The sequence below is a fragment of the Chenopodium album genome, chromosome 11, assembly GCF_948465745.1.
Source record: "Chenopodium album chromosome 11, dcCheAlbu1.1, whole genome shotgun sequence".
In the NCBI taxonomy this organism is placed as follows: Eukaryota; Viridiplantae; Streptophyta; class Magnoliopsida; order Caryophyllales; family Amaranthaceae; genus Chenopodium; species Chenopodium album.
The window spans coordinates 2566178-2592500 of NC_137844.1; the positions used below are offsets into that span (position 1 = coordinate 2566178).

The following is a 26323-nucleotide window of genomic DNA, read 5'->3' on the forward strand; positions in this document are numbered from 1 at the left end:
AGTAATCCGATTCCTTATCAACACATATTCCAATGAGTATTGGACTATTCTATACTTTTAATTAATGAACAATGAACGGTACGATTAGGACAATAAACACGATAACATGAACTCATGAATAGCACAATACGTTTGTTTGTTGAATATATGTTGATGCAAGGCAAGATAATAGAAAGGGAGAACTCATAATTTCAATCACATGGAAGGAAATGAAATTAAGGAATGGAAGACATAAGATTAGGCAACCCGTGAAGCGTTACCCGAATAAAGTTCCCGGATTTCGGTAACCCCAATAATGGTGCAAAGGATTTACACCACTTTGGCACGTGGAAGGTTTAATTTCCTTTTTAATGGCTACAATTTGAACGAACCAAACACATTCAACTATTTCTATCATGTTGATAATATGGACCAACCTACTGATCTTTGCATATGGCATCATATTCCATAGGCTTGTCACTTTTGCCATACTCTCTTTGATACTACTCCGTACCAATTATTCTACTCGTAGTAGCTAGAGCTCGTGGCCGTGGTCATGTATACCAATTATTCTAGTAGCTAGAGCTCGTGGCGGTGGGCATATATGTATGCGATAAGTCACGTGTTAGGATCCGTAATTTCATAATTGTTATTTTGAACCAAAAAAAAAACAAAAAAAAAAAAAGTTGTTTTTGATTAAATTACTCCATAGTTTGCATGGTTTTTGACTAAATCTCGATTGATATTTTGTTAGATTTGCTTCATTCATCGTTTAACTTTTATACAGTATATCAAAATTTTATAACTTGTTTACATAAGAAATAAAAAATATCAATAGTCAGATGTGTGTCATATGTACAATGCAAAAAATTAGTAGTTACATTACAACTAGCTAATTAATTTAGGACAAGAAATGTTTCCTCTTTTATGTCAAGTTTTCAATTATGAGGTTCAACTTCATGTATGTGTTTTTGATACATTACTGCAGAAACTAGCCACTATAATTGTCACATGTTTGCATCATTTGAAAATAATTAGTCATGCATGCATAATATAACACTCTAAAAGATATCGATCAATTTTAATTTAACTCACACAAATAGAGTAGTGAGTGGTGGAAATACGATGAGAATACATAACTTGACTCTCTGTGGATGAAAAGGAGAAACGATTTTCTATTATATATCTTTTTTTTAGTTTTATAATCAATTATAAGGTTATCACCACACATTCTCTACATGTCCGAATTCAAGTGATCAAGTTAATTATCATATTAATGACGATAGTATGTATTTAATTAGCAATATTTTCATGGATGTAAACATTATGCAATTAAAAACACAATTAGATGCTTGAAACTAATAACTAGTAGGCAAAAACTGAATAGCTGAAATACAACGCCATTAATTCATCCAAGCAACATGGCCAACTTTCCAAATCAATGCCCTAATTAAAGAGTAACCTAAACAAGATCTTCTTGGGTTGCTCATACTAACAATTTCCTGTTTTGTGATGTGCGTATTTAGTTTATCTCTTCCATCAAGATTTACTGTACTTAGTAAATTAATCACTTTTATTTATTAGACCTATATATATTAAGTTGCTTGCGGTTAGGGGTGTCAAAAACTCACCCGACCCGAAAGGTTCATCTAAAACCGAACTGTTTTCGAACTGGCTTAACCCGCGAATTTTTTATCCGAATTCGATCTGGAGTCAACCCGAAGTTAACTCATAACCGACTTCACCTGGTAATATATGGTCCAAACCCAACTTGGAATCGACTCATAGTTAATCCGAAACTATTAAGACCCGATAATTCAAGATCCGAATTCGATCTAATCCGAAACAAAATCTACCCGAAACCATTTTGACCCTAAAAGTATCTCTTTTTACCCGATCTATGTATTACCCGACCTCTATTTACCCGACTTGAAACATCCTTTGACCCAACTTAACCCGACCCAAAACTACTCATGTTTAATTTTTACCCGACCCTTTTAATTAACTTAATCCAAAAAATTTCATGACCATCCTCTCCAACCATTTTAAGTTGTGGGGTTCAAGCTTAGTTATAATTAGGAAAAGTAAGACATACACTATCACATTTACTTATATATCCTTTGCATTCGTCTAACTAAGCTAACAAACTATAATTACATCCAAGAGCCCATGATTTCACACATCTAAATATTCTACATTTCTACAACATTGCAAACTAAAAGCTCATGGATGACCAAAAATTTAACGCATGTACATTATTAATTAATTATTCTTGTCAACACCAATGCCAAAATCAATCCAATCATTCGTTAGAGTGAGATATGGACCTTGTGTTAACATATTTTATATAAGTTAAATAAATCTAATACTAATAAAAAAAAAAAAGTTAGAATATATCCTCTGCATTCATCTAATACTAATACTATACTTATCCTATGCATTCATCAATAGATCTAATACTTATCATCTGCTTGACTGCTTTCATCTAAATGATCAATAAATTATTGTATTGAAAAGCTAGAATTTAAAATTTGATAAACAAAAATAAAATTAATACTGCATTGAAAAACATGGAGTAAAAATTATTATGTAATTTTATTTCTGATGTCCACTACCGCTACCGAAATCAAATTACATTTATTTAGAGTTATAAAAACCATTGCACACAATAACAAAAACTAAAAATCTGGGAATGTAATCTGATTCATCACGCAGCGACATCAACACTTCAGCAATGTTGAATGGAGTCAACATATTAGGGACAATAAAAATGTACAAATTGTCATTGATTGATATTAGTGCATGGATTAGGGACGGTACAATGATCATTGATTGATATATTTAGACAATTAGTCTATGATTTTGCACTCTAAAGTCAAACAATCCAATATTATCATTATACCATGAAATATACTTCCTAAAATGTATAAAATTTGAAGTTTATGACATTAAATATGTATATATGTTATATTAATGTGATTAGGTGTATTATATTCACGATTTTGATGAATCTAAATTTATCTGAATTTATTTCAACTTAATTGAACTTATCTGAATTTATTTCAACACATGTTACATATATGGATTTATCTGAATGAATCTGAAATAATCTGAATTTAATTATTTGAATTTATCTTAACTAATCTTAATAAATTAAAACTTATCTAAACTTATATGATATTGTAGGCGTCGTTCGAAGTGCGCCTACGTAAAAGCATGTTGTGAATATGCTTGGCACTCATAGGAAGTGGGAATTGACATAACGATTAGGGACACGATTAGGGACAAGGAAAGTAGGGAGTCGCCAACAAGTTTTTAAGGAACTTGTAAACCGTTCACGGATCATAAAAGGCAACCACGAAAAGGGACAACGAAAGGCAACAACGATTGACCCGTGAAGGTTACACCCCATTCATAATCCATGAGATTACTAACTCCATATGGTTCGGAACCACGAAAGGAGGATCGGGGATGATGGTACGAAGTGAGTCATGGAGTCACATTTGCCCGTATTGGCCTCTACTCGATTCTTATATTGAAAAGCATTCCTGTGATCTCAAAGGCATACAAACAAAATTCAAATTCGCTCCAAACTATTATTATGCTAAGTTGGTTTAATATTAATGCAACACATAATTCTATTTATTAGTGATCACTTGATTATATAACAAGATTAAAAGGAACCTAAACCGGTTGTCCAAATTATCTTATTAGGCGTGATTTTCAATTACATATTCCCTTTAAACATGCAATATGGTGATCAATAAAATATAGACATTAATAAACATTAATATTGGAAACAATTCAACAATAAATCCAACAATATTAAATCGTTAGAAAAATAATAGAAATAAAAGGAACATGATTCCTTACTTTGATTTTGTTTGCTTGCTACTATAAAAACAATAAACGCGTTAGTAACTTCAAGGAAAATAATTAAACAATAATTAAAATGAAATTAAATTAAATTAAATGAGTTGATTTAGGGCCAAACCCTCAAACAGTTCTACCTTTCACGCCGTGGTTTAAGGATAGAACCCCGGGTAAAGTACGGACTCCTTGGAGTGCTTAAGGAAGGTATTTTGAAAGAGAGAAGGGTAGGCTAGTGTTTAGGCTAGAGCATAGAAGAGAAATGAGAGAATTAATTGATGCCCCGTACATCAGAAATGAGGGGTTATTTATAGGAAAAATGTGTTGAGGGAACACACGGAACCCTAAAATGACAGAAACCCTAGAACAGTATCCCGTGACATGGCAAAATGTACCGTGACACGGGAAACTCCACCGTTAGACGGGAAAGAATCCCGTGACACGGTGCACTTTTGCGTGACGCGGGATACTTTTAAACAAACGGGGGAAGAAAACGCGTTAGGGTTTACACGAAAAAGACACGAACTGTACCCGTGTCACATCAGGTTTCCCGTGACACGGGATTGCTTACCGTCAGACGGGAGAGGATCCCGTGACGCGGGAATTCCTGCCGTGGCGCGGGACAGTTTTTGTCATTTTTCCGTCTAAATTCATTTTTAACCCTAATTTCATTCAGCTTTTAAATGCCGATTGATAATTTCGGGCCATTTTCTGATTTATTAAAATTGGGCTAAAATAAGAAAATAAATAAAAGGTTTGGGCCAAAATAAGTAATAAAACAATAAAAAAGGTTTGGGGCTGGAATTAAAACTATGCTTTTACCAAACACCAAGACTGATCCATGGGCAATCCAGAAATACGAATTTAATTAAATATGATTTTTAAGCACTCTCGGGATTAAATACTGAACCCGACCAATAATAGCGGCGAAAGGTTGTTCATCATCGGGTTTGGTTTTGGGGAGACATTTTTAGGTGTCTACAGATATAATCTGAACTTATTACACAAAGTCTTATATATGTGGCTGGTCACATCGTGTGGCAGGGGTTACTTTATTAGTGTAATCGCGGTTACTTGATCAGTGTTAAAGATGTTACTTGATCAGTGTTAAAGAGGTTACTTGATTAGTGTTAAAGGGGTTACTTCGTCAGTGCTATAGGGTTACTCAGTGTTATAGGGGTTACTAAGTTTGTATTACAGGGGTTACTTGGTCAGTTCGTTTTATATGAGTTACTTTTTTTTTTTAATAAGTGGTTACTTGATGTGGCTGGCCACACACAAGACGGGCTGCTGAATTTAGTCTAGTATATTTCATCTGATTGTCATTAATCTTATCTTATTGCCGTATTGGCCTAGTTTAGGGTTTGCATTGCATAAAGTTGTAAGAAAATTACAAGGTATGGTCCAAATTGAGAATTTTATAATATAAAGTGTAGTTAGTGGAAATATAATTAATTGTTAATATGAGTAAGAAATAATAAAATATTTTTGCTGGTAGGATTAATGAGGAGAAATAATAAAATATTCGTAGTAACGTGTCCTTACTAAATAAGATGTTAGAATTATTATGAAACCAACGTAAAGTAAATATGTGTTGCGATTATTATGAAATGGAGGGGTATAACTTCATTAACAATAACAAAATCAAACGTTACTAAAATATGAAAAATCTTGTATTCTTAGTCACGAGTTAGTTGCTAATATACAATAGACAATCTTGATACTTCTAATAATCGAGTAGCCAATGAATTGGCGATGATAAATAGCCACAAAGACGATGATAAACCAAAACGTAAGGAAACATTTTATAATATGTGATAATCACCTGATCAAGGAGATAAATAATCATTTTAATTTCTTTAATAACTTGAGTTGTCAATCTTATATCAATTCTGATAAGCCAATACAAAAACTTAAACGAAACCCAAAAAATGATCTGAACTATATGAATAAAATCTCCAACAACAAAAATGACATGACTATTCTAATATAGCTAAAAGCCGAGTTGAACCGAGATTAACCCGAATTCAAATTATTCGACCCAAAAGAATGAGCTAACTATCGAAGTAACGAGATTCAATTTTTTGCCGGAAGTGAATTGATTTGAACCGAGATCTAATCGAATACGAAATGACCCGACCCAAAGCTAAATAAATCCATTTTAACCCAAATAAACCTGATAAAATCCGGACTCGAGTTCTTCTGAACTCGGTATGACTCGACCCGAATTTGATATGGGCCAAGTTTGATTTGTATCCGACCATGCTTGAACTCAACTTTAACCCGAATCTGATTAAGCTCAACCTGATTTGATTTGGTTTGTTAAGTTAAAATGACCCATCATTACCCGATACGAACATCCCGACCCGTCGTGGGTCAACCCAAACTCCATCTGGGTACCCGATTTGACACCTCTACTTGCCGTTTCAACATATGCTTACCTTATTTTATATAGATGCATGCACATTTATATGTAAAGTCAATGATTTCTATATCTTGATGTTCACAAATTTGTAAACTCTTAGAGCAACAATTATAATTGTTATTACCATAATCTAAGTTATAACTCTTTAAATCTTACAATGCCTCGTCTTTAGCAAAGAATGCAATTAAATCTAGAGAGATTAAGCAACAGTGCAAAGATCTAGCTAGCATCAAAGCTAAAGCATCCTTAAACTAATATCCAACGGTAAATTAGCTTTTAAGTAGTCGATTTCTTTTTTAGGTATATTTTTATCCACAGGTAATTACTAAAAATCAAGACGAATTCTTGTATACTCTAATGCTTTGGTAAATCAACCTATTTTGTAAAATAATGTTATTAATGGATTAATAATGAAGCTATGAATCGTTGATGTTTATAATAACAAGACAACTTGATAATATTATTTTAAATACACAATCATCGAAATATCCTAATCATCCGATGAAATTTCTAGAGGTTTATTAGGTGTTGGTGCAGTGATATCGCTCCACACCTCATATCCCCTAAAATATATTTTAGGAATTCCCTTATACATCCCCTCATCGAGAGTTTACCTTAAAAATATATACTATATCCCTCGAAGGTGCGTATAAGTTTGAGTCGGTGCCGGTAGATGTCTACTACTACTCCGCATGAAGATAAACAATCCCATGTTGTCCTTGACGATAGATATCAATTCTCAAGTGTTCGAGTAAGGGATAATGGGATGTCATTTTCAAGTCGATGAGAGTTTCTATGTTTTGAGACTTTCCACTAGTGTCCTTTTCTAAAGTATGAGAAGTTATTTTCAAAGTGTAGGACAAACCAACATTGAATATCCAATTTTAACTAAACTATTCATTAAAATAACTATTCATCAGTTCCCCCTCCCTGTTTTTCTTGTCTCTACAAATTATTACCTCTAACCTTCACCCTCTTGGATTTTAACATACATTGTCATCTTTTTAAAAAAATTACTCATTTAACTTTCTAGTGAAAATCCTCAAAGTTAGAAGTTCGACCTAATTATCTATTGCTTAGTTAAATTTATATACTTCGTATTATTTGAACTTGTATGGCTCTTCATCTACAAGACTTCTTCATTTTATTTTGTTTTAATTTTATGGCTATTTTAATCACTTTTTGCATTTACTATTCCTTTACTATTACTATTGTCTATTCATTAGGTCTTTGGAAAAATAGGAAATCATGCAAGATTTGTAAATCTCTTTCAAAACAATTCAAGACACAAAAATGTTGAAAGCAATATTGGTGTCTCGAGGTAGGAAGCTGTAAATTGTAAAGTTAACGATGTACTAAGATTACTTCTCCACTACTTTCTACATATACAACGTGTTTTATGTAGACAAAGTGAGGGCCTGTTCTCATACGATTATTTTCAGTTAAGTTCAGCTCTAATAAGTTCAGTTCAGTTCAGTTCACCTCCTAATTTCCTTCTCTTATAAAATTTTCAGTTCAGTTCAGCTTATTCCAGTCAATGAGAACAGGAGTTTACTTAGAAATAAATAAATGAAACATGTTTTACTAATTACAAATACTCCATAAAAGAGAATATGTAACACCCCTTAGTAAATCAGACCCTTTTTTAACAATTATTGTAGATATAAGCTAAGCGCGCCAAGAATGTGATCAAATAAATTTGCCACTATATTGTCACAAATCGATAATCTAATATTTTTTCTTACCCCTATCCCAACCCACCCAGCCATCCACGCCCCTCCCCCTCCCACCCACCCCCCCCCCCCCCCCCAAAAAAAAAAAAAAAAATATTTTTTTTATCCCCCACCAAAATGGCTAGCTAGTGATGAACTTGTTGGCAAGAAAGGAAGCAAGGTTAGATGGGTGCAACGATGACAGAGAAGATGACATTTTATCGGTGTAACTGCATGCTAATTGCTAAAGGCTATTCTTTCTTACTTACACCCAACTTCACCAATCATATAGTCCTACCTTTGACAAGACACCTGATAGCATGTCCACATATTATTGTACTCCTTTTCCTTCCAAAAAAAATTTAAAAAAAAATAAAATTATTGTACTCCTATTTGCCCGTTTAATTTTATGCCACCTTTTATTTTTACTCACCAATTTCACATGAAAAATTTCTCATATTGTACAAAATTATGGTCAATTGTACATATTGTGGAATCATATTTTACTTAAATTTACAAATTAACTGCAGCAAAAACCAAAACCTTGTCAATATGTCATTGATTACAGATTTTTGCAGCATATAGTGCTTGGATGTGCATAAACGCTCAGGTTTTTACCGAGTAATAATGGTCGCAATTACTACGCAGTGCACAATTCTTTTGCATCAGCATCACACCACTACCTTGGTAGTTAGTAGTCTTACCCTATGTTCCACCATAATAAATACTCGAATGTATTGATCAATTCGCTGATCAAGACTTAGGGCCTGTTCTGATTTACCAAGCTGAGCTGAACTGAACTGAATTGAATTGTTTATGAGAGAAGAAAATTAGGAACTGAACTGAAATTAAGCTGAAGAGAACAAGTCCTTAGTGTAGTTGGTTGAGAACTTATCTTAAAATAGAGCAAAAATGTTGAATCTTAATTACGGGTGCTTGAAATGAGGGCATCATGGTACCTTTTTTCCTTATTGAAGTGCCTTTTTTCATAAAATTTAAATTAAGATGTCATGAGAGTTGAGTATTAGTTAGGATCCTTATATTACCTTTTACAAAAATCGAGCAATAATTATCTTACAATAGTAATTTTACATGCTTGTGGTCAAGGACGCGTTGGGAGGTAAGATTGCTTAGATTAGAGTAAGTTTTGCAAATTACGGTCATTGGATTTATAAAGAGGGTTATTTGAATTCTTTGAGGAGAACAGAACCACTCGATTGATGATCGATTGTGTTTGACCTATTCAGCCACATAGATCAATCACATTCGACATTGGCCTAAGTAAATGGCTAAATTTCCCACATTTTAGTTGAAAACAATCCGGCTAACAAAATCATTTCTTCTTGCCAATAATTTCATTTATTTCAATTATACAAACAAGCTCAATTAATATGATTCAATAATGTATTGATTAATTTGGCATTAGTGGCCATTATTATAGGTAAAATGGGTCTACTCATTTCACATTGGTAGGGCAATTTAAGTTGCAAAACTCTACATGCAAATTTTGGCCTTTGTTGAAGGACAAATTAAGGACACCCATTCATAGCCTTACTGATTCCTGCATGTGGGGGGCTATGAATCTGGCGTTACGCTTACAATATATACACTCCTAAGTATTACTCCACTTATATTATAAATTCATTGATAGGTTGTTCTAACATCTCTTTCATATGTATTGTCTACAATATCATCCATTGCACTTTCATATGCTAATTTAAACCTACCATTATCTTCTTTCCTTTTTCATGGCCTTCTCTATGTGCACCCCTTACTCTACCCTCATGCAACAACTTTGTTGATTTAAGTTTTACATTATCATATAATTATAAACGTAAACATATATTTTTATTCGAAATTAGTAGTCATAGCTTTCCTACCCGTCTATCCATGACTCCATGTTCAAAATTAGTAGTCATAGCTTCCCTACTACCCGGTTACCCCCTCCCTCGTTGATAAGAAAGGTATATCTATCGTAAAAACAATAAAATTTCCTTATATAAGTAATTATTATATATGATACGTGTATAATTATCCGCCCCATCAATTAAATTTAAGTATCAAGTTGGTCAGTTTTTCAGTAAACTCTACAACCAATACTGTAGGTGATAACCCAATTTAACCAACATATCCATCTACATTACTACATTAAAGACTTGAGTGTACTTTGTAGTATACGTACATGTATCTATTTCGAGGTGTTTTCGGATATAATAATCGCATTATTGATATATTTCAAATATATACATAGTTCTGAGTATTAATATATACAATACTCTTCATAACTTAATCTCTAACAAAAAGTGGAGAGTATTTCATTATTAGTCAATTAATCATAAACTCACTATGGTAATTAGTCATATCTATTAAGCTAAGCCATGTGATAATTATCATTCATGAACATAAACATGAACATGCATTATGGTAATTAAAAAGTTGATTGTTAACAATAATTTAACCTCATTAAGGTAAAAAAAATAAATAAATAAAAATAAAAATGTACAACTCTATAGACAAAGAAAATGGTAGGGACCCAAAAAGAATTTACCATGGTCCACAATAAGCTCTCAAGTTCCTATGTCCTGGTTGCATGAATGTGTTAAAAGATAAACCAAGACACAGTTTCCAACTTCAATTCCCATGTTCTTTTTCACCGACCCTTTTCTTCTGCACACATTCCTTTACCATAGTCCATCATTTTTTACGGAGTTATAAAAACTATAGTACTCGTATTATATAATTAAATATTCACATAGTTTGTAGTAGCACATATTTTATTGGCTAAATGCATAATCACTACAAATTAGCTAGCTATTTAACAAGCAATTACATTAATAATTGGGTTAGTTGTTACAGTAGCTTAGAATGTAACCTAGAGATCTATAAATGATAATTACGTGATGAGAATAACGATAATAATGATTGAGACTCTACTAACACAGGAATTTCGAATTGTACCATAAAAAGTTTGTCTAACCTAAAAATCATAGGCTTAATAAAAAGCTTAATTCCATCATTATTCCTACAGCCTAGCCACGGAAGTGTGTGTATACATAAGACAAAAGTTATCTCATTTGTTAATTAGTATAGCAATGGTCTCATTTTTCCAAATCATATATTATACATTTATATGTAATAGTAGCAAAGTTTTTGATATGTTGGCCCCTAAATCACTAGTCCTCTAAATTGTGGGGATGCTACTTAGGCCTTATTTAGTTCACCTTATTTTTATTTATTTCAGAAAAAATAAATTTAGATCAAATCAGAAAAAATAAGTTTAGATCAGAACATCGTTTTATGTGCAGTTTTTTATCTCTAAATATCTTTAATTTCATATTGAAAAAAATTGTGAAAATTACATATTAATAAACTACACATTATTACGAATCTAACAAGATCCCACTTGATATATTTTTTCCTTATAGATTATCGTACATTTAAGGTCAAAGTTTGATCAAATCAGACAATCAGATCATACCAGATCAGACCAGGCTAGATCAGATCAGAAAAATAAAGTGAACCAAACAAGGCCTTAATTTAATTAAACATACTTTGCCTCTAAAAGTTTAATCATGTAGTTATGAGACTAGGCCAAAAGTATAAGATAGCTCATTAAGGGAACAATATACCCTATACTATTACTCTTAACATATTGTTAATATGTTAGAATTGCCTCATTGAACATGTAATAATTGCCTCATTGACCAACAATAACTATTTATCAAGATTACAATCTCCAATGAAAACTTTCAATTTATGAGTTTAAATATAAGTAAATAACAACTTTTATTTTAGAAAGGATTATTGTTTTAATAAATCACACAAAAATCGCACATGATGACTTTTATTGTCTATTTTAAAAGAATAAATTGTGAGGTAAGTTTGGTTTATCATAAAATAGTATCAACTACTGTATCAATCAGAACTTGAAAATAAATAAACTGCATGCTCGAAAAAAAAAACGATAAATAAAAAGAGGTTCACATGGAAAACCAAGAATTGGAAGGCAAAACTACAACACTGGCGTAAAAAATAATTCAAATTCCTCTATCCATGACTTCAGAGCTCACAAGAGAAATAATAATTGGCCTAAACTTATTTCTTTCTAACATAATAAATTTTTCTACAATTAATCAATAAAATTTCTTCTCAATAATAGAGAACATGATATTAAAAAGATAAACATAATCACGAACAATAATTCAATTTATATAAATATCGTAAAAGTCAACATGAAACATTTATAAAAACGGAAAATGTACGGGTCATTTGGCATTGCTGTGGTTTTCTGTTTTTTGGTTTTTTGTTTTTTAAAAGTATGTCATATGTGTCCCATAATAAATCAAAAATTATTTAAACTTATTAAAATCATGATAATTTTGAAAACTGACAACAGAAAAGTGGAAACACCTTGTTCTTATTTCCTGTTTTTGATTTTTGGTTTTCAAAAAAATAGGAAAATGAAAACCAAAAATAATGCCAAACAAGCCCGTAGTTATGCTTTAGACCTCCTTATTTACAACACGCATGCAAGAAAGGAAATTATACCCTAAAGTCCTTTGAAGAGGAGGTAGCTAAGGTTAATTAATTTAAGAACAGTAATAATTACTCCCTCCGTCCCTAAATTACATTCCTCTTTGGAAATTTACACGGGAATTAAGGAGGGAAGAATAAGTCAAATAACAATAATTAGATAATGCAATGGGAAGTACAAAGATAGATTAGTTATTACTCATGACTAGTCATCAATCCTTTGCAAAAAAAAAGGACCAATCACATGCTCCTAATTAAAAAAATTTAACCAATCATATTCATTGTAATTTGGCACAAGGATTATGAGTGATATTAGGTAAGAATGAGTGAGAATGCATTAAATATAAAACAGAAAAAGAGAGTTGATTTACCAAAAAAACTTACCAAAAATAGAAAGGAGGAATGTAATTTTGGAATACCAAAAATAGAAAGGAGGAATGTAATTTAGGGACGGAGGGAGTAAGTAGTTACCTATTGCATTAATGTACTGTTATAAGATCAAGTATAATTTTTTGTTTGTTAGCAACAAATTAATTGATTGGATAAAAGTGGGTTTGGGAATGCTGCTTCAATCATCAACAGATATGGGATTCTGATTCCTCCCCATTTCTAGATTTTAGTATTTGGACCACCTTGAAGACTGCTCTATCTCTATTATTCCACTTATTTTTATCTTATGCTAAATAATTTTAATTTAGAAAAATAAAAATATGACTACTTTCAGTGAATTATGGAAATTTTCATGTTTTAGGTCAAACCAATATTATCTGTGACCAAAGCACTTCCATACTCAATATAATGCTTAGGAAATTGTACTGTTCATCTCTGAAATTTGCCTCTTTGGTACGCAGTAATTAATCATTCATATATGCATTACGAAATTTAGCACATCACTCTGTTCTTGAAAGTTCGACTTACGTAGTATATAATTAATGTAGTGAACGAAAAGGTATGATGAGAGAAAATAAGGAAATTAAAGGAAGGGAAGTAAATGAAATGAACAGTGATTCAGTAGCAGCAGTTGGCATGTTTGTCTAGTAATGGTGAAGGTATCAACTATATTTAATTATAGTAATAGCCTAATAGGATGATAATTGATAAATTTAAGAGGATCAGATAAATTAGTTATTTGAAACCAATTGTGTCAGTTAATCAAAAGATAAGTAATTACAATTAGCTAATCTTTCAGAACTTATGCACATGATAGGCATAAATAAGATTTTCTTGATCCAAAGTCAGAGGAGGGAATATTACATCCACGTAAAAACTTGTACAAACTTGATAAATTGAATTGATCATATAGATTCATGTAATTTGTGTTAGAAATTTCAAATTAGTTAATGAAATACAATGAACTAATTTCATACGAAGTATAAGTCATGCACACCTACACGGGTCAACACACAATTTATGAGTTGTATTATTATAAGAAACTAAAAGTGATTCCAAAATTAAAAGAGGATGGGAGAAAGGCTTTGGGATGAAAATATATGGATTTTTGGAAGGAGTTGATATCGTGTCATTTATGTTTGAATTTTTATTGACCAGGGGCTTGTTTTGCTAAAATTAAAAGAGGATAGGAGAAAGGCTTTGGGATGAAAATATATGGATTTTTGGAAGGAGTTGATATCGTGTTCATTTATGTTTGAATTTTTATTGGTCAGGGACCTGTTCTGTTCAGCTTAATTTCAGTTTAGTTCAGTTTAGCTCCAATCTGTTTACTTCAGTTTCTAATTTCCTTCTCTCATAAACCATTCATTTCAGCTCAATTCAGTTCACTTCACCTCCAATTAGTTCAGTTCAGTTATTTTCATTAAATCGAAATACGCCCTTGATATCAATTTCAGTCTACATATATAGTACTCATTCTTAAGACTATAGCAATTTAGATAGCCTTACAAGTGTAAATGAATGTTGGGCTTTGGATTCTAAGGAGTTTTGAGACAAAGGATCAATTTAAAATTTACTTGGTCAGGTCTAGTTCATGTCATTATTGGATCCATACAACTATATTACACCCCAATTTTAATCTCACAATTGCAATGCCATTAGACCATTACTCGTGCACATCATTCCATTTTTTCCCGTCAAAATTAATATCCTTTATGACTCTCTTTCATCTACGATTTAAATTCAAATAAAAATATTATGTAGTATTTTTAATTTCACACAAGTTGTTGATTCTTAGCTTGATGAACTAACAGCTAAGATTAAAGTCCACCTAAACCTAATTAGAGAAAGTCAAAGTAACTGGTAATATAACTAAAACATTCTTAATTTGCAAATCACTTGATGCATGCAACTAACTATCCAAGTTGATACGTAGTAAAGTTGTAGCTATGTTAGTTAGTACCGTACTTTTATAAGTATGAATTAATATTTATATGTAACTTGTGCATGTTAATCGCGTCAAGTTGTAGAATTACAGAAGTAACAAGTTAACAACTACCTTATAATTATATAAAAAATCTTAATTAATCTCTTAATTAGCTAGATAAGAGTGCAATAATGAAATCAATGTGAGATTAGAATCGTGCATAGGGTATACCTAGGATAGTAGCTAGCAGTGGCGGATCCAGGATTTTTAAGGTGCTGGGTCACTGTCACCTATATCGATCATCACTCATCGACCGCATATCGGAGGTGGATGAATTTTGTGATAGACGATGAGTTTGTGGAGGAGGATGCTTGGGACTAAAGAAACTTGTTATATCATATGTTTTTTATGAAAATTAAGTCACAATTTCAATTTAATTACAAAATCCAATATTGTCAAAAATAGATTAATTCAATCTTTTTGCAACTTATCTATTCTACCCAAGTGGTTTTAGAATATTATAGCCAATTAAGTCACAATACCCAATTTAATTATACAAACATAATATATACAACACAAATTAGAAAAACCACTTAATGTAATGTCTCAACAACACAAAACATAACAACATTGAAGGATAATCAAATTAATCACATGATAATCAAATATCATAAGTTCATCATCATTTCAAAAGGAAAACCAAAAAAAAAAATATTCTATTTCTAGCTAATGCTACTACAATGAATTAAATGAAAAAAGAAGGAAAAAATTGAAATAATCACATGAAAATCAATAAATCACATAACCATAACATAGGAAGGAAAAAAAAAAAAAAACAAAAAAACAAAAAGATAAAAGGAATTCCAAAAAAAAAAAAAAAAAAAAAAAAAAAACAAAAACAAAAAAACAAAAAGATAAAAGGAATACAAAAATTACAAGTAATAGGGCTCACAAAAAGATAAAAGGAATTCCAAAAAAAAAAAAAAAACAAAAAGATAAAAGGAATACAAAAATTACAAGTAATAGGGCTCGAACTCAAGACTTGTGTGGCTAGGGCCTTGCTAATTGGGCTTTATCCCAATCCCTCCAACCACTAAGCTACAAGATTGTATTGCTAACTTATAACCAAAAATAATGCTTATATCCTATTTTCCAATAGGTGCCATTTAAAAAAAAAAAAAAAAATTTTTTTCCTGCTAGGTCACGTGACCTAGCAGGACCAAGGCTAGATCCGCCACTGGTAGCTAGCATATACTTAACGTCATTCTCGAATATTATTAATGACAAGTCATCAAGTAGCAAATAATATATTTCCTACAACTATATACTATATTTAGTAGGTAAGATATATCGTGTGCTCATTACTTGACTACTCAAGTATCTACTACTTCTTAGACAAACAAATGCATTATTAGAGAAAAAATATTCAAAATTGCAACTCATAGGCGTAAAATGCATAATAGATCAAATCTGTGTGCTTGTATCCGTTTTCATGCAACACACGCAAAAGAACTTAAAAGGTAAAATTGTAAATTGGTGTCCACTACAATAACTCAAAAACTTTGTTTGTTGTATAACGTATTATTTTGATGATCATCAAAGTTATCATAAAATAATGCTCTAAATAACTTAATCTTAATTTTATTAAACATCTTTAAGGTTTTGTTTTTGGTAACTAGTCAAACATGAAAAAGTGAGTAAGATGTTAGAAAGGGTCTTTTAATGGTCTTCTAGGCTGGCAATTAGCTTGGGAACTTCCCTTAATCACATGCCTCCCTTCCTAATCTCCCTCACTCTCACTGTCTCACATATATTATTTGACTACTTTAAACTATACTATATAAAAATACTATATGCATAGAATATTAAAATAGTTATGTATAAAATATGAAATTATATAGTTTAACTAGTACCTTATTAGTGATGTATGATGATGCCATTCACTTCAATTAAGGAGGCAATTAACTTGGACTCAGCTCCCAAGTTGATGAATTAGTACAAAGTTTAAGGCAATCTTAGCTTAAATTTTAGATTATTATGAAATTGAATATAAATATAAGTGTATAAGAGTATAGTATGTTCATCAGATCAGTAGTATGCATTAGTCCTTGTTATCTGGGGGATTACATATAAATAATTGTTGTTTGATGATGTAATTCTGAGGTATACTTTAGACTAATCACATTTTTGCAGATTTATTTATACTCTTCTGTGCAGTAATTTGTCAGTCCATGCCTTAATTTTATTCACTGTACTATACTACTACGGAGTTTAATATACTAGTACCTTTTTTTTTTTTTTTTTTTTTTTTTTTTTAATTTTATTCCATCTAAGACAAAAATAAATGTACTCAGTAATAAGGGCAAGCAAGCCAGTTTTATTTAAAATTTGACAGGGATTAAATTTTTGTTGATAGATTCATAGATTCTTCATGGTGGAAGCAAGTAAATAAGAAACAAAAATATAAAATTGAATATAATGTCATAGTAAAGACAATTCAATGATGAATTTAGTTAATTTTTTGGATAAAATCTTCATTTCATCATAACAATATAAATTTATATTGTTTTAATAATCTTTTCTTCTTTGATCAAGTAAAATGGGGATTATGGATTTTTTAAAGAGGGTAGGAGATCAAATCAACATAAGATAGCCGTGCCCATCATATATCATCTAGACATCTACAAGTATACAACAATAAATATGTACTCTCAAGTAAAAGAGAATGTAAAACATTAACATAAGTCAACATTAACATAAGTTCTTCATTCAAATTCACTAAAATGAACACGTCGATAATGATTTTTGTGTGTGGTAATGTTTCATTCATAAAAGAAATTTAGCAACATTAATATGCCTTGTATTTTTATTATTTTTGTAAAAAAATCCTTCATTAATCTAAGATGGAAGATCTTTATTTACATGTTCACCAAATGTTTTTTTTGGTGTTTAAAGAGAGCCACAAGAGTGGGGGTGAGAATCGATCCAGGATCTTCTGAATCGGGAAAAAAGCTCTAACCTCTTGAGCTATCAAATATTGGATTTATCAAGAGAAATCATGAGACAGAATGTTCATTTTCACCAATATAGGCTAAATAGGGATGGCCCAGTAGCTGAAATGAAATGGAGTCAAAGGCCTCATTGTCCATCCTGAAAACAATGGCCCAATTGGCTTCATAGGAAGAGTCGGCCTATCAATATAGGCCCAATAATTTATCTGGCCACGTAATGACATCTATCTATCGACCACATTATCGATTTAGCCCACAACAGGGTTGTATTTGAGCATAAAATTAGTTAGTAATCTAGGACCTTTCATTTTTGGTCAACGGGTCAGGTTATATTTCACCATTTTGGGTTGATTGAAATTTTTGAATCATTACAAAATAATGATATGATAAATAAGTTAAATTGGGTTGATTTCGGGCGTTTGAGTCGGGTCGTGCTCTCTCATTAACTCGGATTTGAGTTTAGGTCGAGTCCTCAAATTGATAGGTTTAGTTGCATCATATTCCCTCCGTTTCAAAATAATTGCATCAATTTAAATTTTATATTATTCACACATACTACTTTGACCTCAATCAGTGCTTTATACATAAGATTAAACATGGTCAACACTTGTTAAAATTATTTTAATATTCTATCCAAATAGCACTTTTATTTTATATAATTTATACTTGATGAATAAATAATTTTATAACAATTAATAATTTATAAACATTCAATTATTATAATTTATACTTCATATTTATTAATTATTAAAAAATTATTATTTAAAATTATACATTAGCATACGTGATAAATCAAAATGTAGCACTTAAATAAAAACAGAGAGAGTAAGTCCGAAAAGTTTCCACCTACCATAGAGAAGGGTGTCCTAACAAAGAGACAAATGGTATATCAAGTTACTCCGTATCAACGATCAACCAGTAGTCTAGACTCTAAAGGACTGTTTAGATTTTAGAACATGACAATGTCAATCACGTTAATTAAAATGAATCACTAATTCGGCATTTATCACATAATACAGTAAGTCGGTTGATTAGTGGATTACTGTAATAGTATTATAGTTGGCGGATTACTCGAGCAAAATACTGGCTATCACAAGTACACCCATATAGTGATAGAACGAGAGGGCCACTCTGCATCATTTCAGTCCATAAAACAGTATCTATGGTGCTAATTTAGTGCTCTCTCTCTCTCTTTCTCTCTCCTCACTGCCTTCTTCTTTGGTTGGTTAGTTCACTTCTTTCTCTCTCCAATTTGTTCATGCATTCATTCATTTCATTCTTTAGTGATTTAATCTGAATTTTGTTTCTGGGTTTTTTGTTTTTGCAGTGATTTTTCATTTCAATCATGGCTTGTTCAATGCTAAATGGGGTTGATAAACTTGCCCTAATCAGTGGGACAACCCCAAATAGATTGGGATTTTCTGGGTCTGATTTTAATGGAAAATACCAATTACCCAGATTGAGTTTACCCCCAAATTCCAGGAATTTAAGGTCCAAAACCCTAACTTTAACCCCAAAATGCAGTCTTTCAGCCTCTTCAAGGCCTGCTTCACAACCCAGATTTATACAGAACAAAAAAGAGGCATTTTGGTTTTACAGATTCCTGTCAATTGTGTATGATAACATTGTGAATCCTCCGCATTGGACAGAGGATATGAGGGATGAAGCTTTAGAACCAGCAGATTTGAATAACAGGAATATGTTGGTTGTTGATGTTGGGGGTGGAACTGGGTTCACTACTTTAGGTATTGTTAAGCATGTTGATGCTAAGAATGTCACCATTTTGGATCAATCACCCCATCAATTGGCGAAAGCGAAAGAGAAAGAGCCTTTGAAGGAGTGTAAGATCATTGAGGGTGATGCTGAGGATCTCCCTTTTCCTACTGATTATGCTGATAGATATGTTTCTGCTGGAAGGTATATAACTATACATTTAGTTATTTATATGTTAGCTTCAATTTTTTCAGTTTCTTGTAATATATGCATGCTTTGGTTCTAATTTTTGGTTGTTTCTGTATACTTATGGAATTGATGTGCATTTTTCTTGAGTTATGTAATTGTTGATTGTAGTGTGATTTTAACAATGTGTGGTAGTATGTATTTGTTGATTATAGTGTGATTTTAACAATGTGTGGTATGATTTCTACAAAATTGATGTGCATGTGACCTAGAAAGCTTGCTAGTTGAGATCTTATTATCACTTTAATAATTAAGATGCTACGTAGTATATAACTTTTGGATCATGAAAAAGAAGCGTATAAAGTGATAATGTTATGTGAGATTTGTTTACCAAGGTGATGAACTGGTATTTTCTCGTTATGTGAATTGAGAAAATTTGGAAAGTTCTAGACCAATTTTGTGGACAATGCTTTTATAAGGGTGTTGAGCCAGTACTCTGTCATGTATTTGTATATAATGCGGAATCATTACATAATTATTACAAGTACAAGAAATATGCATTGGCAAGACATGAACAAGACTTGGAGAGTTGGAGGTGCTAAAGCCTTAAAGAGGTTGTGTGCCTGTTTGTGTCTTTTGGGTATTATTTTTCGTTTGTCTCAACTGTTAATTTCTACTGAATTGATGTATGATGTGGATTTGAATTATGTGTTCATATAAGGGGTGAAAAGGTTTTGGACATGCATTGGTGAGACATACTGAAATCATTGAATTTTGAAAGTGCATAAGAAGTTTCATCTCGTATGCCGGTATTGTTTGTTTGGTAATTTGCTTGTATTGTTAAGGAATATACATATGTATGTGGTGGGTATCGTATAGCATGAGTTAATTTTTGTGCTTTGTTTTGATAAATTGATCACAGCATTGAGTACTGGCCTGATCCACAACGGGGCATAAGGGAAGCATACAGGGTGCTGAAATTGGGAGGGAAAGCGTGTTTGATCGGTCCTGTTTATCCAACATTTTGGCTATCTCGCTTCTTTGCAGATGTCTGGATGCTCTTCCCAAAGGAGGAAGAGTATATTGAATGGTTTGAGAAAGCAGGTTTCAAGGATGTTCAACTGAAAAGGATTGGCCCTAAGTGGTACCGTGGGGTTCGGCGCCATGGCCTCATCATGGGGTGCTCTGTAACAGGTGTAAAACCTGCCTCTGGAGATTCTCCCTTGCAGGTATTTAGTCTTTCTATACTTGCATATGATATCTATGTTGATTGAGCTAGGGTAGAAGGATGCTTGTCTCTTAAAGATTTTTGTTTTTATATTAACTTTGATTGTTACTTTGGATGCAATTAATTGTTGCCTATTCTTTCTCTGTTACACTTATGAGTATAAAGTATAAACAAGAGTACAGCCACTGGAAAACTGATGTGTGTTCATCTCAGTACTTGTTCTGATTTGATCATTTGATTTGGCTAGAGGATGAACCGATGAATCTCTTGTTCTATTTTGATGTGTTTTGATTTTTACTTTTGTTTCATGGTTGCAATCCACGATTCATGCTTGCTGATCCCAAATCATTTTGGGGCAAATTTGCATTTCAGTTTTTGAGGAAATATGTTTGAGGGTGCTTCACTTGTAAACCAGAGCTTCGTGTATGAATGTATGATCTATTTTGCTCCCTGATTGAGGAAATATGATTGTATGCACCATAGGAGGTGATCTTACACAATAGCACACCCCCTCCTTTTGTGGTATAATAGTGGGTGAACCCACATTTTACACCTCCACCACCTTTTTGCCACCAGATCGAAGATTTGAAACAAGATCTATTATTATGTACTGTATTGTGCAATACTTTGGTACTGGTACAAGTTTAAGAGTTTCATTCTCTTAATCTTGATTCTCATTTAATATATGTATGTGATGCAGCTTGGTCCGAAAGCTGAGGATGTCCAAAAACCTGTGCCTCTGCATATATTTCTTTACCGGTTCATCCTTGGAGTTTTGGCATCGACATACTATTTACTGGTTCCTATTTACATGTGGATCAAAGACAAAATTGTTCCAAAGGGACTACCAATATAAGGGACATGACAGCAAGGGGCTTGCAAGTTCAAACATGAAGAGTTGCTCATGAGCGAGGTTGTTTTCAAATCTTCAAAATTTTAATAATTATGTAGATCTTGTTGGTACTTGGTAGTATGTAATTAGAGAATCAAAAACTATTTGAGAAGTCTTACTGCATTTTAAAGTAGTTAGCCCGAAAACTATGCACTTGGTTTATTTTAGTATCATTTTCAGCTCATATGTCCAGTATTAGAGCAACAACTCAAGTTTGCATATGTACTAGGAAGAAATAACCGTAATGATCATGTTTACGAATGAAGGCTTGGCTATGGTATATATATTTTTTAATAAGCCTTCAAACCAAGAGGGGTATATTAGAAAACAGGTCTATCTTTGGGACGGTTTGGTAATTGGTAACCGACATGCCTTTGGAGTCTTGGGTCTGAGAATGCCAAGTATCAATTTCTCAAATTGTCCTTTAACTATCCTGAAAAACTGCAAGGGATAAACCTTTTCTTTATGACGCCAAAAGAATTCCGCTATCTCTCAAGTTAAGTCTAAAACTCGAGACCTATAAAATAGTAAGAGAAATTGTTGCTAGTCCAAGGTAAAGAGTTTGCTCAAAAAGAGGATACTAACAAAGAAAACTATTCAAGGACGGGAGATGTAAATGACAAATGAGACTAAGATTCATTGTTATTTGAGTAATCTCGAGTTCCACTGACATAGCTGCTACGTACACGGTAGCAACCGAACAAAAACTCTTATGTCTGGTTTGCTGCTGCCCTACCAAGGCACGTCATGGCCAAGCAAGGCAAGGCCTATGCATCTTAAGCCATAATTACGAGGGGTGATCCAAGGTAAAAATTACAGTAGATGGTTCTAGGTACCAAGTTAGACTCCCAGGGCCCTTTGGGAACCTTATTAGAAAGCACCTCAATGCCTAATTTTGCAGAGTTTAAAAATGTTTTTCAAATGCTAAATTTAAAGGCTTATACTATACAAAATCGGATCATTTTCATGATTTCGTGACTCAGTTGAAAGCACAATTCAATTGATGATAGAGGATGCCTTTTGGAGTCTTACAAGTTCCATATAACCATTCGTCAGTCATATATAAATTGATGTGGCCTTAAATTAATGGGTTAAAGGTTAATTTGACAGGGCAAAGAAGTAATTGGGTCTTTTCTTGGTAAGCCCAACTAGTGTCTAGTGGTATGGTATAAACCAGAAGTCAGTAGACAGTGCGCAACCGTGAGCTACCTTGATCCCTCTAAGGGTGTTGGTTAAAGAAGATAGCAAGTAGCAACACACTTGTCATTAACGTCATAATCTACCGAAGTTATCATATTAAGCTGAGGACAATACAAATAAAACACATACACATACCTGAGGCAGGAAAAAATCAGTGTCACGCTTAGAAAATCAGTTTTGGAAACAGACTAAATTCTCAACCCAGAGGATCAAGACTCCAGACCTGATACGTTAAGCACTACCCGTCTCTCTGGTTAATCACCAATTACTAAGTTCTAAACTGTATCCTAGATCTCCTCACCTAACATAATTGAAATTTTTTTTTTTAAAAAAAAAAAAAAAGTTGCAAGGATCAAAGGTTTAAGAATGATGCAGATGCTACGTCTAAATGGCCAAAGCCTGAAAAACCACCAGAAACATGCTAAAAATTTGAACCAAGGCAGAATATCAAAAGTGCCACGTACCACTAACAATTTAACATTGACATAGTTTCCGTAGCATATATCTACGTAGATGCAGCATCAGGGCTAGCATCTCCATAGGCTACCAGACCTTTCTGCCCGACAGGTGAGCTTGAGGTTGATTTGGTAGGAGATGCAGACCCTCTCTTCCGGTGCTTAAGTGAACCAACATTGGGTGAGCTTGAACGGGATGAGCTGCGTCCCCTGGACCTTGATCTAGATCTTGATCTTGCTTTTACTGGAGAACGTCGATTGTCTGCTCGGGGGCCAAGACGAGATCTTAGCCTATCACTGATTTCTGGGCGTCTCTCCCTTGGACTGGAACCACGAACTGGACTCTGGCTCCTATCCCGCCTTAGACTGGAACCATGTGCTGGACTCCGGCTCCGATTCCGCCTGGGTCCACGTGTGTCATTTGGACTGTGGGAAGGACTTCGACTCCTCCTGAATCAAAATTACATTGGGACCATGCCAAAATCAGTTATCAATGCATTAAAAAAACAGACACATCTATAAACAGGAACATAAATTGTCATTTAAACTCATACTAAAAAGCTAAGTTACTAGAGAGAGAGAGAGAGAGAGAGAGAGAGAGAGAACCTAGGGGATCTTCTTCTAGGAGGGCTCCTGTAACGACGGCGAGGAGAACGATCTGATCCACCTCTGTAGCTCGAAAACCTGTGCAGACAAGGAACGGTTAGCTATGAGGTAGTCTACTCTTCTATTCAAGCTCAGAAGCAGTATGTAATCAACACACTTACCTATTATCATGGTTCCTGTCATAATAATTCCTACCACCATAATTGAATGGCCTACGAGGTGAGCGCTCTGGAGAAGGGGTTCTGTATCGGCGTGCAAAGGCGAATTTCTCAGTGAATCCTCGTCCCTTTCTAACGCGCTTAGGTTCACCATTATCATTTTCAGGCGTAGATTTTGACACTTCTAGATTCTGAGCAAAAGCAGGAGGCAAAACAGGCTCCTCAGCAGGAACTTTATTCTCATGCTGTGGTTCAGGACTCCCATCATGCCCTTTATAGGGGCTTAAACTAGTGTCTCGCCTTGGGCTGATTTCTTGAACATTCTTTGGACTAGTAGACTGGGACCTGATAAGAGTATTCCGACAGCAAAATTATCATATAATAAGTACACAAAATGAGAATTTTTCAGCCCCATTCGACAATGTATATATCCAAGCATAAACCTACAAAAACTTTCCAAACAAAGTGAAGCTATGCAAGCAAGAGGTTATTCAGTGACAAACCTGGGTTTCTCTCTGCTTCCATCATAGGATGACTCTTTAACTTTCTCAGACTTCATTTCCCTACCATTTGCACTGTTTGAAATACGTTCAGTCCTTCGAGAAAATTCACTCTCCACCTCTGCTTTCTGCGCATGAGCCTTTTGTTGCTGTTCCTCAATAGATATGGAAGATTTCTTCTTCAACTCTGGAACATCAACAAGCAAAGACTTGAAAAGAATATAAACTACTACATACTTTGCATAAAATAAACCCTAAAATAAAAAAATTGCAAAAGTTTAATCATATGTAACTGATGGCAAGAAATAGACAATCATATCATCTCACTTGAAGAATCGCGATGTCTAGACTTTTCTTCCTCAGAGCCACTAGTCGTTTCGCTGTCACTGGAGCTTTCAGAACTCCTGCATACAGATATGGAGAGTAGAACATCATAATGCAAGGTAATAATATGGAGTAGAACATCATAATGCAAGGTAACTAACAGAAGATATAAGAGAGGTCTTATCATATACACACCGTTTAGACTTTCGTCTAGATTTCTTCCCATTTCGTCGACTTTTCTTGCTGCTCCCCCTACTCTTTTTCCGCACCCGCTTAGGGACTTTTGAAGATCTCTTTCTCTTCCTGCGCCTGTCATCACTGGATGAGCTGGAGTCAGATAAGGAGGCATCTGATTCTGAACCAGAATCTGAGTCTGAAGTGTAGGAATCGGAATCTGAATCAGATTGATCAGATGACGAGCTACTATATGAGTCAGATGAAGAATATTTCCTCTTCTTCCTCCTCCTGTCTTTTGGAGATCTCTTACGTCGTCCTCTAGCTTTGCCATCTGAACTATCATCAGAACTTGGAAGTTTTTTCATTTTTTTAACTTTACCTAAAAGAGATACCCATAATCAGCACCAAGGGAAGCTACAGTGTATGAAATATACAGCCTAACACTAGATCCCATATTAACACATTTCTAATCTCACCTTTCTCAGTCCTAACTGCAGTTTCTTTTTTACCAGAGGAAATTTCACCACAATCAACTATTTTGACTTGCTCAATAGGCCGTCCATCAGAAGTTCCAAACTGTTCCATTTTCTTCACAACATCCATTCCCTCCACAACCTTTCCAAATATAACATGCTTCCTGCCATGCGATAGTTCAAACGTTCATCAAATTCGAATGTAGGTGTACACATAGTTAAAGTTTGAAGTAAAAATAGTAAAGATTCACATGTACCCATCAAGATGAGGTGTACGCTTGAAGGTTATAAAAAACTGGGATCCATTGGTATCACGACCACAATTTGCCATAGAGAGAAGTCCAGGTTCACTATGCTCCAATTTGAAATTCTCATCTGTCAAAAAAAAAAAAAATAATAATAATAAAAAAAAAAATTATATAACCAAGGCCAAAGGCAACCACCAGTTATATGCACTTATGAGTGGTACCTGCAAACTTGCCACCATAGATACTTTCTCCACCAGTGCCTGCAAAGCAGTAAAATTTTGTTCCTTACATCTGGGCATAAACATATAAGTTAAAC

The 26323-nt window shown here is 33.3% G+C and overlaps 2 protein-coding genes across 2 annotated transcripts in view; one reads left to right on the top strand and one right to left on the bottom strand.

Moving 5' to 3' along the window:
• The first annotated feature begins 18917 nt into the window (after nucleotides 1-18917).
• On the top strand, nucleotides 18918-22050 carry LOC145567154 (2-methyl-6-phytyl-1,4-hydroquinone methyltransferase, chloroplastic-like). Its single transcript, XM_081626389.1, has 4 exons — nucleotides 18918-19072; nucleotides 19175-19764; nucleotides 20669-20975; nucleotides 21675-22050. The coding sequence occupies exons 2-4, from the start codon at nucleotides 19193-19195 to the stop codon at nucleotides 21828-21830; spliced, it is 1035 nt and encodes a 344-aa protein (XP_081482515.1). The 5' UTR covers nucleotides 18918-19072; nucleotides 19175-19192; the 3' UTR covers nucleotides 21831-22050.
• A 1399-nt stretch (nucleotides 22051-23449) lies between these two features.
• LOC145567155 (peptidyl-prolyl cis-trans isomerase CYP63-like) overlaps nucleotides 23450-26323 on the bottom strand; it is a 6885-nt gene continuing 4011 nt past the window's right edge. The window contains exons 6-14 of the mRNA XM_081626390.1: nucleotides 26229-26267; nucleotides 26017-26134; nucleotides 25763-25923; nucleotides 25305-25665; nucleotides 25113-25189; nucleotides 24789-24972; nucleotides 24289-24630; nucleotides 24128-24205; nucleotides 23450-23971 (exon numbers count right to left, since the gene is read on the bottom strand). Coding sequence (XP_081482516.1) covers nucleotides 23572-23971; nucleotides 24128-24205; nucleotides 24289-24630; nucleotides 24789-24972; nucleotides 25113-25189; nucleotides 25305-25665; nucleotides 25763-25923; nucleotides 26017-26134; nucleotides 26229-26267 — 1760 coding nt within the window. The 3' untranslated portion in view covers nucleotides 23450-23571. The remainder of the gene's footprint in view (nucleotides 23972-24127; nucleotides 24206-24288; nucleotides 24631-24788; nucleotides 24973-25112; nucleotides 25190-25304; nucleotides 25666-25762; nucleotides 25924-26016; nucleotides 26135-26228; nucleotides 26268-26323) is intronic.

Coding starts and splice junctions, on each gene's coding strand:
- LOC145567154 (XM_081626389.1), top strand. CDS start 19,193: ATGGCTTGTTCAATGCTAAATGGGGTTGATAAACTTGCCCTAATCAGT. Junction 19,765..20,668: donor AGATATGTTTCTGCTGGAAG/GTATATAACTAT, acceptor AATTGATCACAG/CATTGAGTACTGGCCTGATC. Junction 20,976..21,674: donor CTGGAGATTCTCCCTTGCAG/GTATTTAGTCTT, acceptor TATGTGATGCAG/CTTGGTCCGAAAGCTGAGGA.